This window comes from Phytophthora cinnamomi, assembly GCF_018691715.1.
Source record: "Phytophthora cinnamomi strain GKB4 chromosome Unknown Contig7, whole genome shotgun sequence".
NCBI lineage: Eukaryota > Oomycota > Peronosporomycetes > Peronosporales > Peronosporaceae > Phytophthora > Phytophthora cinnamomi.
In genome coordinates, this window is record NW_027150940.1 from 984,335 (window position 1) to 998,834 (window position 14,500).

The window sequence follows — 14,500 nt, forward strand, 5'->3', positions numbered from 1 at the left end:
GCAAGAATTTTGGGAATCCAGATGCCACACGAGACTGACACTCAGCGATGACACGGACCTCTCAGCTCTTTTCAGTGAGCAGCTTCGTTAACGCGGCAATTGTGGCTCTGAATACCCGAGCGTACTTCTCGTTAATGGATTTGATGATGTACGAGGCGTAAAATGAAGATCAAGCAGTTCTCCTCGCTAGCGGTCTAGTCACTTCACGAATCACGATAAAAAATGTAGTTGGCGCAACAACTAATACCGATTATTCCCATTGTTTTAACTACCCCCAGCTTCTTCAGGCAGAGGACGCAGGCTTCAATGGATTCAAAGGCGTGACTTTGACGCTCAGACCTCCCTTAACCGGAGTGGTGAGCGAGAACTCGTACGTGATCTCCCGCGGGTCCTCCACGGTCTTAATGTCGAACTTGCTCAAGAGCGTGGCCAGCGTCATCTTGATCTCCATCATAGCGAACTTCTGGCCGATGCACACGTGCTGGCCCGAGCCAAAGCCGCTGAACACGTAGGGTGACAACACGCGCAGCTTTCCGGTTTCGGGGTCGATCATGCGCTCGGGCTTGAACTCGAGACAGTCCTCACCCCACGTCCTCTTGTTGCGCGCGTTGCAGTAGGACGAGATCATGAGCGTCTGGCCCTTCTCGACGTACGTGCCGTCCACCAGCGTGGTGTTCTCCATGGCCTCACGCATAATAAACGCCGTGGACGGGTGGAGACGCATGTTCTCCTTGATGACAGCCTCCAGGTACACCAAGTCGCGGATCTGCTCCTGCGTGGGGACCTTTATCTCGCCCGTGAGAAGCCCCGGTAGCTTTTCCTTCATCTCCTCTCGGATCTTCACCAAGATCTCCGGGTAGCGGTTCATGTTGACGATGAACCAGCACATGTTGTCAGCGGTGGAGTCCTTGCCGGCGAAGGCGAAGGACATGACCATGTCCCGCATGATCGTGGCGTCATCGTCTTCAATGTGGATGTCCTCAGTCTGTCGGAGATTGCTCTCCATAAAGAGCGTGATGAGGTCTCTGGCCACCATTTTCTCTCCTTTCGCAGCGAACTCTGCCTTCCTGTTCATCGACTGCACGACCACGTCGTTGATGAAGTTCTGGATGATGGTGTTGTTCTCCCTGAAGGTCTTCTCCCACCCCACGTTCAGGAACCTCTTGAGTCTCCAGAGCCACATTGGGGATTGGATGCGCACCCCGAAGGCCACGCACGCCTTGTTGAAGGCCTTGAGGAACTCGTGGTCGTCGTCACGGTCGGGGCTATTTTTCAGCGTGTCCAACTCGATGGAGAAGGCGATCTTGGCGATGACGTCCATGGTGAAGTGGCTCAGCTCCTGCTTGGCACTGAACTGCTGGCCGCGCTTGTGGTAGATGTCCAAGACGTTCAGGAACACCCCCAGCTTCTCGCGCACCGTGGCCTCCATGACGTCCTTCATCATCTGCATGGAGAAGAGGTGGCTAGCAGTCTTGCGGTGGTAGAACCACAGGTCACCATCGGTGATGACCATGCCGTTGCCGAACAGGTCGAAGCTGATGTACTGGCCGCTGGGGCCGCGCAGGAACACGTCGTCCTGAGTCACCAGCACGTCCTGGAACAGATCTGGCGACGAAAGCACGATGTTGGCCGGACGACCGGGGATCGTGAACATCCACGGGCGGTTCTCGAACTCGGTGGACTGCTCGTTCATCCAGTCGTGGAAGCGTTCGGCGTTGCCGCCGGCGTCCAAAATGTTCTTGAGAATGGGGAGCGTGGTCTTGGGCACGGGTGGCAACTTGCGGGTCTCGGTCTTCTTGCTCTTCTTGGCGCTGTGCAATAGCAAGGAGAGTCCCAATCCCACGGTGACTGCCGCCGCAGCGGTGACGACAAGGTCGTTCCTGTCGCCGAACAACTCGGACACGGATTTCATGGCGGAGGTGACGATGAACTTGTCAGACTTGGCGATTCCGACGGTTGCGACGGATGGGGGAAGAGCTCAAGTGAGACCGTGGGGTTTGGGAGTCCTGAGGAGGGAGCGCGTCTCCAGATGCTGCAGACGCATGCACGGATAAAAGAGCCACGCGTTGTCGTAGATCGGTCCATCAAGAGGTCCTTCCCTCCGACACGTCTGCCGATCTTCCCGGCCTGGCACGTTGAAGCCAAACGACCCGCTTCCTCTCTCGATTTGATCGGGTGGATCATCGCGGCTCGCTTCAGGCGAAGAGATCGGTTTATGGTGAACGAGGCCACCATTTTCAGTGTCGACCATGTTGAAACCCGCCTTCAGGTTCACCTGACGGGTGTACTGTAACAGGAATCACCTTTCTCGATATAGATAGTTATGTTCTTCATCTGTCCCGGCAACGTCTGCTGCCTTGGACACTATTTGTAGTTGGTCAGACTCCAGTTCCACCACGTAGCCACCTTTTCAGTTGATCTTGAAGAGCAATGGGGTCTCACTGCCATCTTCTTGTCGACCTGTGGAGATCTACGCAGGTCAAGCAGCACGGCAGCTACTCGGCGGGGAGGGTGCAAGACCTGTCGAAGTACGAGCGCTCGGCCAGTTCCGGTCGTGCTTTTGGCGTGGTGTTGGCGACCCCGTTGCCGTGCTTGGCTGTATCACTGGTTGCTGACTTGCTGCCACTTTCTCCTCCGTCTGACGGCATCCATGCTAACAAGCTCTTCCTAGTAAGAGAATTCTACGCCTACCTAGTCATGACCTTACTCGCCCTCCATCAATTTCGTAAAGGAATCCCGGTGTTGCCATACGCTACCTCTCGTGTTATCAGGGATACGGTACTAGTGTCTGGAGTGAGTCTTGGCATTTTGTACGGACTTATATCGGTTGTTGGTTTTCCACTTCCGTTTACAACGCTGACGCTGGTTCCGTTGTGGATCGTGCTGGTCCTTGTTTGTTTGGGAATCCAGTGGGTTTATATAATCCGAGAAACTGTTGGTGCAATGTCAATGTTTATTGGAATGGTGAAGCTGTGGGTTTGCGACCTCTTGCTCGTCTTCATTTACTCGCCGTACTTCTACGTATTCTCAACGCTGCCTACGAAAGGCCAAATCGTGTTCGTACTGCTACTCCCAGTCATTAAAGTGCTAATGCGGAAATTGTTTTCTAGGGCGGTGCGGCATCTTGGCGACGAGACGCCTGTGCTGGTTGTGTTCAACGCCGACGTGTTCGGATCTCTCTTCCTGGCGTATTGCATGCAGCGATCCCCCTCAACCTGGACAACCACGGGAATCATGCTGCTGGACGTTGTAACAATGACTCTAGCACTGCGGGATATTCACATCGCGCGAAACGAGTTACAGGAGCTGGAGCGACAACTTGACAAAGCGTATGGGTGGAACAGTTGGCCACATCAGTTTGGGAAGTCGAATTCCAACCACACTAGAACGAGCTAGCATTCTGCTGGGTCAGGCAGCAGAAGGATACTTACTTGGTCACAAAGCTATCGTGAAAAACCGCATGATCGATTACTCCCAGTCGGGTAGGAAAATCTTTGGGTTTGCCCGAATTCATCCAACTCACAATGGGATTACTGGTGTCGAACGAAAGTCACCAGCCGTTTTGATTGAAGGTAGCTACACTCTAAAGGTACGGCGACTGCTGAGTATGACTGAATTTCTGCTGCTTCTAAACTACGTCGAGGCGATGATCCCGCTTGTCTTCTGTAAGTATTTTATTGTATTCAGATCGTGCTGCATGGTCAATAACATCACGGTTGTATATGTGGCCTCTTTTAGCTATTTACTTGGTTGCTACGTACTACCTGCCCAACCGCGACTACTACGCTATCTACGATAGCATGGACCACCACCAGCTCTTCCAAACACTCCAAAATGTGCTGCTTTACTGCATGCTCCAGGTGGTGTCGTTTATTCTCTTGATGTGGATGCTGCATCGTATGTTGGGACTCTCACCGATTAAACACATATCCTTCGTTCTGGAAAAACAAATCGACTTCGTGCAAAAGCGCCTCGTATTCTGGTTATTCTACAACGTCCAGAGCTCGCTGCAGCACATGGGTCAGTCCGTTAATCGCCTTCCCCAGATAAAGTTTTGGCAAGTCTAACGCCACGTGATTCGTGTTGCAGGCTATGACTATAGCTTCAGGTTTTCGTGGCTTTCTTAATGTTTGTGAAGTAAAAAGACCACAGATTGTCCAATAAATTTTGACTCTAAACCCAAGAAAGCTTCATCAAAAGTGCGCCTCATTCACGTTTTAGGTAAGCAACAGAACAATGGCGTTAAAGGAGCGGATGTTCCTGGACGAATAGTGCGCAGCGATGCAAGCACCGCTTCAAGCCACGGGGAGCTCTGCGACGGTATGGCGGTGGGGGCCTGACTACAATCCAGCTCTCCAGTTCACCATTGTACCTCCGAGAGACACAAAGTTGCGAGCAGAGCAGCTCCAGACGCTCCGGGAAGGCCTCGCTCTGTTCGCTGCAGTGGCGTGGATCAATGTCGATGCACTGATCTATCTGTTAAAGTCGAAGGGTGTATGCAAAGTTCAAGAAGAGACACGAAGCCACGTGTTCATGATGGCAGAGCTGCCAGTATTCGTTGAACTGGAAGTGACTCGAAAGCTGTCCAATGACCCAAGCAAGGACTTATCGTGGGTGAGTGAAGATCTAGTAGCGTTGTGCTATCAACTGAACGAGCAGAACACTAGTGAAGAATTTCAGGCGGCATGGGCGAAAATTGAAGTGCTCTATAAAGAAAAGTCGCGTTCGTTGAAGGGATTGACGATTCCTGTTCGGGTGATTATCGGCAAACCAGAGTACACAAAAAACTGCGGCACGGCGTCTCGTACTGCGTCTCAGCATGTTTGGAATGTCATAAAGGACGCGCTTGATCCAGCTCAAGTCCAGTGGGGATGGTTTTCGTCCCTCCTGGGCAGCCGTTCCACGTTGGCGAGAAGATCTGGGTCCGTGTTTTGCGCCTCGTACGTCGTCAACTCCATTAACGCGAAGAGCTCGGTGACTTTCAATGGCACCAGCGCGGCTTTCATGAAGTTGCTCACGGAAATGAGTCGCGAGGTCAGGTTTTCAGCGCTGAGTTTATGTCTGGTGCCTCGCCGGGATTCCCAAAATGCTTGCCGTGTGATATCATCGTTGTTCTGCGGTAACAGTCGTCCCAACGGAGTCATTGATCAGCGGGGCGTGGATTATGCGTGTGTGAGCTTCCAAGACAAGAGTGGGTTAGAAATGAATGCGCTTTGCTCCGCGTTGGCAGTGACACAGGCCTGTCGGTCGGCCACCTTCACGCTATGCTCGTATGGCTCTGCCTCATCGGTTGAGGTGTGGATGTGGATGGCGAACGCGTTTTTCTCGAATCGAGCTCGATTGCGCTCGTCCGTGAAGCAAGTCACCATATACAATGCTCGCCTAGACCGCAACATACTGGACACAATGTCTAGGATTCTATCCGCCTCCAATACGGAACAGGAGCTGTTCGCCGTTGCGACTGGTCTGGACGGCTCAAGCAACACTGCAGGCGACGCGCACGAGTATCATTTAAGGGAGAATGCAACTATTCAAGTCACGGAAGAAGCAGCCGGTCGTGTGATCTCGTGGAATTCGTCAGGTATCTTTCGACAAGGGGTGTGGTGCTGGTAAACCCCGACAATGATTCTTCTATTGAGTGGGTTGACGTATTGGTTCCTGGAATTGGTTTGTGCAAAGTCGAACACAGCAATCTTGTTGTATGCAACCACGTGAGGTGCTCGAAGTTGCAACCGAATCTGGAGCTGGAGATAAAATTCTTAGACTTCTCGGACAGTCAGCAGTACGAGCTTGCTAAGGTTGGTTGGAAATCATTTGCGAGGTCTTTGGATTGAGTTTCCTGATCGGGGAGATCGGGTGGATGTTTCAGGGATCTTTGAAACGTGTCCGCATCTGCAGGAACTAACACTTCGCAATCAAGTCGTCGCTGCTGATAAATTTGTTCGGGCGTGCGAGCAGTATAACGCTTAGCTTTGTCGTCTGGAGTGTCAGTTCTACGACATTCACATTTTTGGGCCGGTGCTGAGTAATGCCTCAAATATGCTGGCCGGGACCTTGCGCTGGTGGCACTGCGATTTAGGGCCAATGCCACGATATATGGCGTTCTATGGTACTCTGCGATACTTGGCACGTATGCTGACTGAAAATACATGATTGCACTACTTGACAGTAGAGGTGGGTGCGTATCTGGAGGCCACATTCGAACGTAGATTGGCGCAATTTAATCTTCAGGATCTCGAAGGTAGCGGGATGGTGCAAGTCGTATCCAAGTTGGCCTTCTTGAGTATTTTCCGCTCCGACGAAGGGCATTCACCTCTGAAGAAGCAAACGAAATATTGTCTTCGTCTGCATCCCCCCGACATGCTCGTCATCTCCAAGATTTTTAGCTTTGCGGCCAAGAAAGTGGTGCGAAAGGTGAAAATTATACCATACCCTAGCCAGTAGCTTTTTTATGAGAGTGCTCATCGAATCATTTATTTTTCAATTTTTTTGTCGTTTCTCATCATTGCTACATACTTTTATCTTATCTTTGTCGCTTTGAAATTCTAGGATTAATAGATGTTGGACATAAAACTCGTGGGATCCAATGATGAAAGCGGTTAGATGCTGCTGCTCCTGGTGTTGGGTTGTGTACGTTCAAGTCTAGCTTGGTGCCGTGTTAGAGTTTTCACGAAACCCATAATCTGTTGCAATTGCAGATGCAACTGATTCAATTGTCGGACTGCATTCCTCGACTACTGGAGCTTGTTGGACCATCCTTGCGGCTTACGGTTGCGAACACTTTTCTCGACTGCGTCGCCTGCAAACCATCTTCGACAAAAACGAGATCGCGGCTAATGCGCTGAAACACGAATCGCTCGAGTTGGCTGAGCGTCTGGGTGGAGATATTGCATTGTTATCGTATCGAACACGAACTAGGCTCAACGCGAATCGATCGCTGAGGTGGATGACGGTCAAGACCACCCCATACCACTAAAACCAACGTACAATTCGACGTGACGGGTAAAATGTCGTGGATAACCTGCAAGTTCGCGTTCGTGAGCGTGCTCAACGCCGATGTCAAGAAACGAAGAGACTGAGCACTGCTGCAGGGCCCAGATGAGTACAGTCTGTCGAAGATCTTCCAGTTTGCTGTTGACCGCGAACTGCGAAGCGTGAAAGTCGTCTACATTTAATACGACAGGAAGTCCACCTCCGAAGAGAAGCAATTCCCGTTCACAAATCGGCACTGACACTTCTAGCCGTTGGCACCCAACGCCTCTATTACGTCGACGCAAGTGTTCATGCATCCGCATATATTGACTGTGAATCAACCACCTCCTTTGGTCACGAAGTTCCTGCTCATTTCGCTTCCTGTCATAGGCATCGCCAGATCAGATCGGCAGAGATGGCGGTGGGAACTAGAAACGTCAAGCACCCGCGTCCCGTTTTTCATGCCCGAGTCAACAAGTGGCCCGTCTCGACGAGGGAAGTGTCCGCATGCACCTCCAAAACCTCTCGACTGTCTGCCAATGCGTCTGCAGCCCCCTCCGCCGCAGAAATCCGTTCCATCCAGCCACGGTCTCACTTGAGCTTTACCCGTCCACTGCATCCTGCCAGTCCATCGGAACCGCAGCACTAACACAGTGTCAATATCCTTGCCATGAAATCCGTGTCCGAGTTGTTCGGCGACAAGGACAACCTAGCCGTCACCGCTGCGGCGGCAGTCACCGTGGGATTGGGACTCTCCTTGCTATTGCACAGCACCAAAAAGAGCAAGAAGACTGAGAGTCGCAAGCTACCACCCATGCCCAAGACCACGCTCCCCATTCTCAAGAACATCCTGGACGTCGGCGGCAACGCCGAGCACTTCCACGACTGGCTGAACGAGCAGTCCGTCGAGTTCGGCAACCGCCCGTGGATGTTCTCGATCCCCGGCCGTCCCGCCACCATTGTGCTTTCGTCGCCAGAGATGTTCGAGGACGTGCTGGTGACTCAGGATGACGTGTTCCTGCGCGGCCCCACGGGTCAGTACATTAGCTACGACATCTTCGGCAACGGCATGGTCATCACGGACGGAGATCCGTGGTATTACCACCGCAAGACGGCCAGCCACCTCTTCTCCATGCAGATGATGAGGGATGTCATGGAAGCCTCCGTGCGTGAGAAGCTGGGGGTGTTCTTGGATGTCCTGGACATCTACCACAAGCGTGGCCAAGTATTTAGCATCAAGCAGGAGCTGAGCCACTTCACCATGGACACCATCGCCAAGATCGGTTTCGGACTCGACATGGACACCCTGAAGAACAGCCCAGACCGGGATGAGGACCACGAGTTCCTGGAGGCGTTCAACAAGGGCTCGGTGGCGTTTGGCGTGCGCATCCAATCGCCACTGTGGCTCTGGGAGCTCAAGAAGTTCCTGAACGTGGGATGGGAGAAGATCCTCATGGACAACACCAAGACCATGCACCAGTTCATCAACAAGGTCATCCTGGACTCGATGAACAAGAAGGCAGAGCTCGCTGCAAAGGGCGAGGAAATGGTGGCCAGAGACCTCGTCACGCTCTTCATGGAGAGCAAACTCCGACAGACCGAGGACATGCATATCGAAGACGACGACGCCACTATCATGCGCGATATGGTCATGACGTTTGTCTTCGCCGGCAAGGACTCGACCGCGCACAGTATGGGCTGGTTTATCGTCAACATGAACCGGTACCCAGAGGTGCTCAAGAAGATCCGAGAGGAGATGAAGGAGAAGCTGCCCGGACTTCTGACGGGCGAGATCAAAGTACCGACACAGGAGCAGATTAAGGATCTGGTGTACCTGGAAGCTGTCGTGAAAGAGAACATTCGTCTACATCCGTCCACGGGTTTTATTGTGCGCGAAGCGATGCAAGACACCACGTTGGTGGACGGCACTTTCGTTGAGAAGGGTCAAACGTTGATGGTCTCGTCTTACTGCAATGCTCGTAACGAGAAAACTTGGGGTAAGGACTGCCTTGAGTTCAAACCTGAGCGAATGATCGACCCCGAAACGGGCAAGCTGCGTGTGTTGTCGCCCTACGTGTTCAGTGGCTTTGGGTCAGGTCAGCACGTGTGCATCGGCCAGAAGTTTGCTCAGATGGAGATCAAGATGGCGATGGCCACTTTGTACAGCAAGTTTGACATCAAGACGGTGGAGGACCCGTGGGAACTCACGTACGAGTTCTCGCTCACGATCCCGGTCAAGGGACCTCTGGAGGTGGAAGTCACACCGTTGACCCCTTTGACGCCTGCAACGTCAGCTTAAGAACCTAAAGAACCGGCTTGTTGAATGGATAAATGTGTGCGGTTTCCAACCGTGAGAGCCAGGATGAAGCGTTTATGTTGTAGTGCCAAATACTACGTACGTGTAGTAGATTGAACGCGGTCGTACTGATTAGCGTGCGGCAGGACTTTAGTGAAAAACAAACTCGAAAGCGTGGTTCTACTCGGCGACTCAAGACAACAACACTCCTAACGTTAGTCAACACTACTGTGGTATTTGTCAGAAGAGAAATTGAGGAAACATTTCTCCAAATTCGTGATTTTACGCAACTAACGTTTTTGTCTACTTGCTCGTCTGCTTATCACTAAACACCTGCACACAACAAAAAATGCTTCAACGGGTTACCCATGGATTGCTTTAGCAGCCCACGCCACTCGGTTCGCCGCTGCAGCTTCCCGTGTCGCCTGTCACCGTGATGTCCGAAAAGGTCCAACCCGAGACGACATCCGGGTTAACCAGGATGTCGTAGATGTCATCAGCCGTTCCCGACAGCCCCGAGATCGTAATGTCGGTGATCGCCACCTTGCTAGTAGCATCGCCGGTGTAGCCACCCTCGGACTTGCTGTAGTCCGAGTGGATCACAATCGCGTTCTCGACGTTCGAAAGCGTGTTGTCCGTGTAGGTGGCGCCCGTGACCGTGCCGTACAAGTCGATGATCGTCTTGATGCGAATACCGTTGACACTGTCGACGATCTTGTTGTTCTTGACTGTCAGGCCGCTCACAATGTCCGACTCCGTGACGGAGTCGCCACCAAGCGAACCGATCGAAATGCCGTGGCCTCCACTGCAGGTGTTGCCCGAGAAAGTGGTATCGTTGCTGGACTGCATGGCGAGGCAGTCGTCCTGGTTGTAAACCGTGCAGTCCGAAATCGTGAGGCCGACGTTGCGGCTCAAGTCGAAGCCGTCCGTGTTCTTGGCCGTGTCATCGCCAGCACTGGAGTCCAGCGTCAAGCCCGTCAACGTCGTGTCTTCGCAGTCCAGGATGCTGAACGTGCGGTACGGCGAGTTCTTGATGTTGAAGTTCTTGAGCGTGGATGAGTCCACCTTCTTGAGACGGAAGAACACGGGCTTGGAGATCGATGTGCCCTGCTCCCAGTACCAGGACCCTTGGCCATCCAGAGTACCCGTGCCGGTCACCGTGAGGTCCGTGCCTGTCAGCAGAATCAGCGGGCCGTCCCATTCCTCCTCCCCAAACGTCGTCGTTCCCTCAAACGTGATGGTGGCGCCGTCGGCAATATCCGTCAGATCAAGCGTGACCCCTTTCGGGACGGTCAAGTCACTGATCACAATGCTGCTGCACGAGGACACGTCCGTTCCTTCGGAGTAAGTTCCCGACAGCGTGCAACCAGCGGTGGTTGTCGTGTTGGTGCTGCTGGACGCGGTCGTAGCAGCAGCACTGGCAGACGTCGTCGAAGCTGCCGTCGACGAAGCGTAGGTGGCACTACCAGCACTCGACGTCACCTCACTGGCGTCTGTGGACTCGGTGTTATCACTGGCAGCAGTAGATGCGAAGTCCGACGTTGTGGCCGACGAGGAGGCCGTCGCATGACTGGATGCTATTGATCCAGCGTAGGTGGTGGCCTGATTGGCAGTGCTAGCAGCCATCGAGGAGTATGACGAGTAGGTCGCAGACGAGTACTGCGTCGCATCGCCGGTTGAGGCAGCAGAGTACGAAGTGGTAGAGTAGGAACTGGTTGATGCTGACGTCGAGGCCGATAAGTCAAATGCTGCGCTGGAGTCATCGGCCTCAGCCCCGATGGAGGCGGCCGTGCTATCAGCAGTTGTGGTTGCAGCTGAGCCATCAACGGCAGACGCGGCTGAAGCAGCAACCGATGTGACCGTGGTGGCTGTCGGTGCTGTCGTCGTCCTTGATCCAGCAGTGCTAGCAGTCGGAGGGACAGTCTTGACGTTGCATTTGGTACTGCTCATTGGCGCGGCCTGGGTGGCGCTAACCATCAGAGCGAATACGATCGTGGGCGCGAAGAACTTCATGTTATTCGGCTTAGTGCGTTGAAGGCAAAAACGATAGTGAAGCTGTATATGCCACTTGGAAAACGAGTCCGGCGCAAGAAAGCAACACCCGTGAAGGATATCAACGACTTGAGTGGTCAAGCACGATAGCTATCAAACTGATCCTCGTCGCCATCGCCGTCTGTAGTAGATGAATTAATGCCGTGGATGCCGTTCGCCGCCGGGGATATGAACAGCACGGTCACGTGAGCGCATGGTGTGGGATCCGATAACACGACTCGACATCCCCATAAACCGCATGTGATGGAGCGTGGCAATGCTTATCCTGCAGTCTTGATAGTCGACTTTAGTCATCCGCGATTAGATTTGCGTAAAAGTCTGCACGAGTGAAGATGCATGCCTTGAAAACGGGTGGGAGAGCTACAGAGTCGGGCCCCGGCTCATGTCATGAATCAATGTGGTAAAGCGTCCGTGCGACAGCTATCCAATGAACTACTGTACAAGCTGCAAATTTCTTACTTAAGAATCATACATGTATACTTGACGTCAAGTGCGACCCACACGGCATTCACTACCACGATCGCAAGCACAATATAAAACTTGGCGGAGTTGTGTCATCTTTTGTCTTTCGGCGGGTTGAATAGCTCCTCCATCTTCTTCAGTACGTTTGGATTAACTGGGTCCTCGCCGACGTAGCTACAAACTTCTTGATATCAGGATCCTTCTTCAGCGGATTGAGGATGCTTGGGTTTCTCTGCAGATTCTTGACGGCATTGAAGTCGTTCTTCACGAGATTCTATAGCTTGTTCAGAACCGGATTATCTTCCGATTTATTTAGAAGCCCGGAAGCGCATCCACTGTCTTGGTGATATTTTCTTCTTCACGAAGACGGAGGTGAGCTGGTTGAAAGCTGATTTCACGCCTCCTCTCGCGCGCGTACGACGTCCGTTTCAAGCAAGGATAGCTCAGCTTACGCTAGACTGTTGTTAATACATGCGATCACCACAAACGTTTTTTTTCCTTTTCATTTCGACAGTTATCGGAAAGCTCAGCAGTTTGGATACGCTGGCGCCCGGCAAGTGGTTTCTCAACACTACTTCTTCGCGTTGACGGTAGTTGAAGCTAGAAGCGCAAGGACCGCGGCAGTAACTGTTCCGACCCCCAACCCAACCAGTAGCTTTGTGGCCGTCGTCAAGCTGCCATCCTTGTTCTTACCGAAGATCTTCAAAAATTTCTTGGAATCCGCTTTGCTCGGCTTGATCTCGTTCGCTGCAGTTACGAGTTGTTTGACCGAAGGGTCACTCTTCAGCGCGTTCATGACGGCCGGGTTCTTCAAGGCATTGGAGTCCTTCACGACATGCTTCACCTTGGCCAGACGCGGATCGTTTTTAGCAATCTTACTGAGGCATTTGCGGAGGCTGGAGTCCTTTTGGAGAGTTTTGAATAGGTCTTGTTTCTTCGAGAAGAGAGACGATGCCTTGCTGAAAAGAGACGTAAAGGCTCCTCTCTCTTCGTCCTCCTCGTCTACCGCGTCGTCGTCGCCCGTGGCAGCTTTCAGGTTGCGGATGGGGCTGTCGTTCTTGTAGACGGTAGTCGCGATGCTCTTTATCTCGGTGGTTTCCTGTGCGGTGATGGTGTAGCAGGCAACGAGGCCAACTAAGACTAGCAAGAAGAAGGGACTCGGGTGCATGGTTCTCGGTTACAGCGGTGTTGTTGTGATTTGCTTGTGGTCTTGGGGGCAGATTTCAAAATGATTGAATGAACGAGAAACCGTCATCGAGGTTACGATAATACGTATGTAGTAGTGAAGAGCGACGCTTGCGCGCAGGGATGAGCTCGTTGATGTGATGGCGCGTGTTTTGCTTGAATAATGCGTATGGCGGATCATGAAAGGTATTAATACAGGAGTGCGTGCACCAGTTGTTTGTAACGCATCTGTGCATGTATGGCATCACGGGATCAGTTTGAAGTGATTGCGTGGAAATCGCATGATCTGGTGCAATAAATGGCGATTATGCCGAGTGGCCGTCCTGTGATCATGGCAAAACGACAGGCTGACCGGTTGCAAAGGTATTTCGCATGAAACATACATGTATGTAGTGTATATTTCGCTTCCCACGATGGTTATGCATATAGTTACCCTAAACAGCTATATAGTCCCTTTGGCAGAATGTCTGGGACGCAATTCATTTTCGATCGCTAACCGCTGGTTAGTACAGTGTACCCGACCTGAGTGCTCCAGCGGATGTGGTAAGATCAATGCCGGTAAGCGTGTTGTTCGCAAAACTACTGTAAAAGAAGTGGTGTTGAAATGGGACATGCTGTTATATCTTAGAGCAATTTCCATAATACAGTAGAAAACAACTGTTTTGTTTCCCAGGTGATTATGACTGCCCCAAAAACAGTAGAAGTTCACAAATTGCGATCAATGTCTTGATGCGTACTTAACTACGAACCAAAATAGAAATACGTCTGCGAGCGCTTGCTTTAGATTATTTACACGCAGATACAAAATACGCATAGACCGATAGAAAAGGTAACACGTCCTTACGGAAACTCGCAACCGCTGTACTTCATTGCCAAAATGGCAGACTCTAGTACAAAAACACAGTCAACGTTTGGCAACGCTCGCTTCGTCCTGGACGCATTCGATATCGACGCTGCTGTAGCGTGGGGGCTTCCACGGAGGGTCGTTGCAAATGAAACCCCGGACCCTACCAGCTTCAGGTATGCTGTAGCGTACAATCAGCGCCGCAACAGTGCAGACACAGAATTTCCGTCACAAAAAGCAGCTAGGACCGTATGCAAGGAGTTTGCGCTACAGTGCGGCTTTCAGATTTTTTTCAAGCAGACCAGCGTCAAATCCAACAATTCAGGTAATCCAAAATATACATCCAAAAAGCTGAACGGAATGTAATTTTTTGATGGCGAGACCCCTGCCACCGAGCTGGAATGCCCATTCTTCATCAACGTGTATGGAGAAAAACGGTTACGCCAGCAAAGTAATAACGGACCGCTATAGCAATGTAACGGGCCATTCACCAACTGAGCATGCTGTATCATTCGTCATTTTGCCCAATAAACCCCAGTGTAGTGGATTGAACCGGTACAGGACCGGTGTCATCATGAACTCGCGGTATCGTAGATGCGTTTAGCAGTCAGTTCGAGTTACGCCAGGGAATAGAAACTTCTCTTCGATCCTCCGAGCGTGGACACACTACACCCAGACGCGTCACGCTA

At 52.0% G+C, this 14,500-nt stretch overlaps 4 protein-coding genes across 5 annotated transcripts; 2 read left to right on the forward strand and 2 right to left on the reverse strand.

Annotated features, from left to right (window-relative positions):
• Positions 1–283: 283 nt before the first annotated feature.
• IUM83_11101 (putative cytochrome P450) lies at positions 284–1,912 on the reverse strand (the record flags this gene model as incomplete). The annotated part of the gene is made up of 1 exon (XM_067935643.1): positions 284–1,912. The coding sequence occupies one exon, from the start codon at positions 1,910–1,912 to the stop codon at positions 284–286; it is 1,629 nt and encodes a 542-aa protein (XP_067798706.1).
• Positions 1,623–5,905, forward strand: IUM83_11102 (uncharacterized protein; the record flags this gene model as incomplete). Of its 2 annotated transcripts, none has more annotated exons than XM_067935644.1 (3): positions 1,623–1,982; positions 5,727–5,798; positions 5,870–5,905. In XM_067935644.1, 3 exons carry the CDS (start codon positions 1,623–1,625, stop codon positions 5,903–5,905), a joined length of 468 nt encoding a protein of 155 aa, XP_067798708.1. The 2 variants fall into 2 exon arrangements, with proteins under 2 accessions (XP_067798708.1, XP_067798707.1); XM_067935645.1 differs by lacking the exon at positions 1,623–1,982 and adding an exon at positions 5,407–5,581 and having other exon boundaries at positions 5,680–5,798.
• A 1,737-nt stretch (positions 5,906–7,642) lies between these two features.
• On the forward strand, positions 7,643–9,271 carry IUM83_11103 (putative cytochrome P450; the record flags this gene model as incomplete). The annotated part of the gene is made up of 1 exon (XM_067935646.1): positions 7,643–9,271. The coding sequence occupies one exon, from the start codon at positions 7,643–7,645 to the stop codon at positions 9,269–9,271; it is 1,629 nt and encodes a 542-aa protein (XP_067798816.1).
• A 3,082-nt stretch (positions 9,272–12,353) lies between these two features.
• On the reverse strand, positions 12,354–12,950 carry IUM83_11104 (uncharacterized protein; the record flags this gene model as incomplete). The annotated part of the gene is made up of 1 exon (XM_067935647.1): positions 12,354–12,950. The coding sequence occupies one exon, from the start codon at positions 12,948–12,950 to the stop codon at positions 12,354–12,356; it is 597 nt and encodes a 198-aa protein (XP_067798819.1).
• Between the last annotated feature and the right edge of the window lie 1,550 nt (positions 12,951–14,500).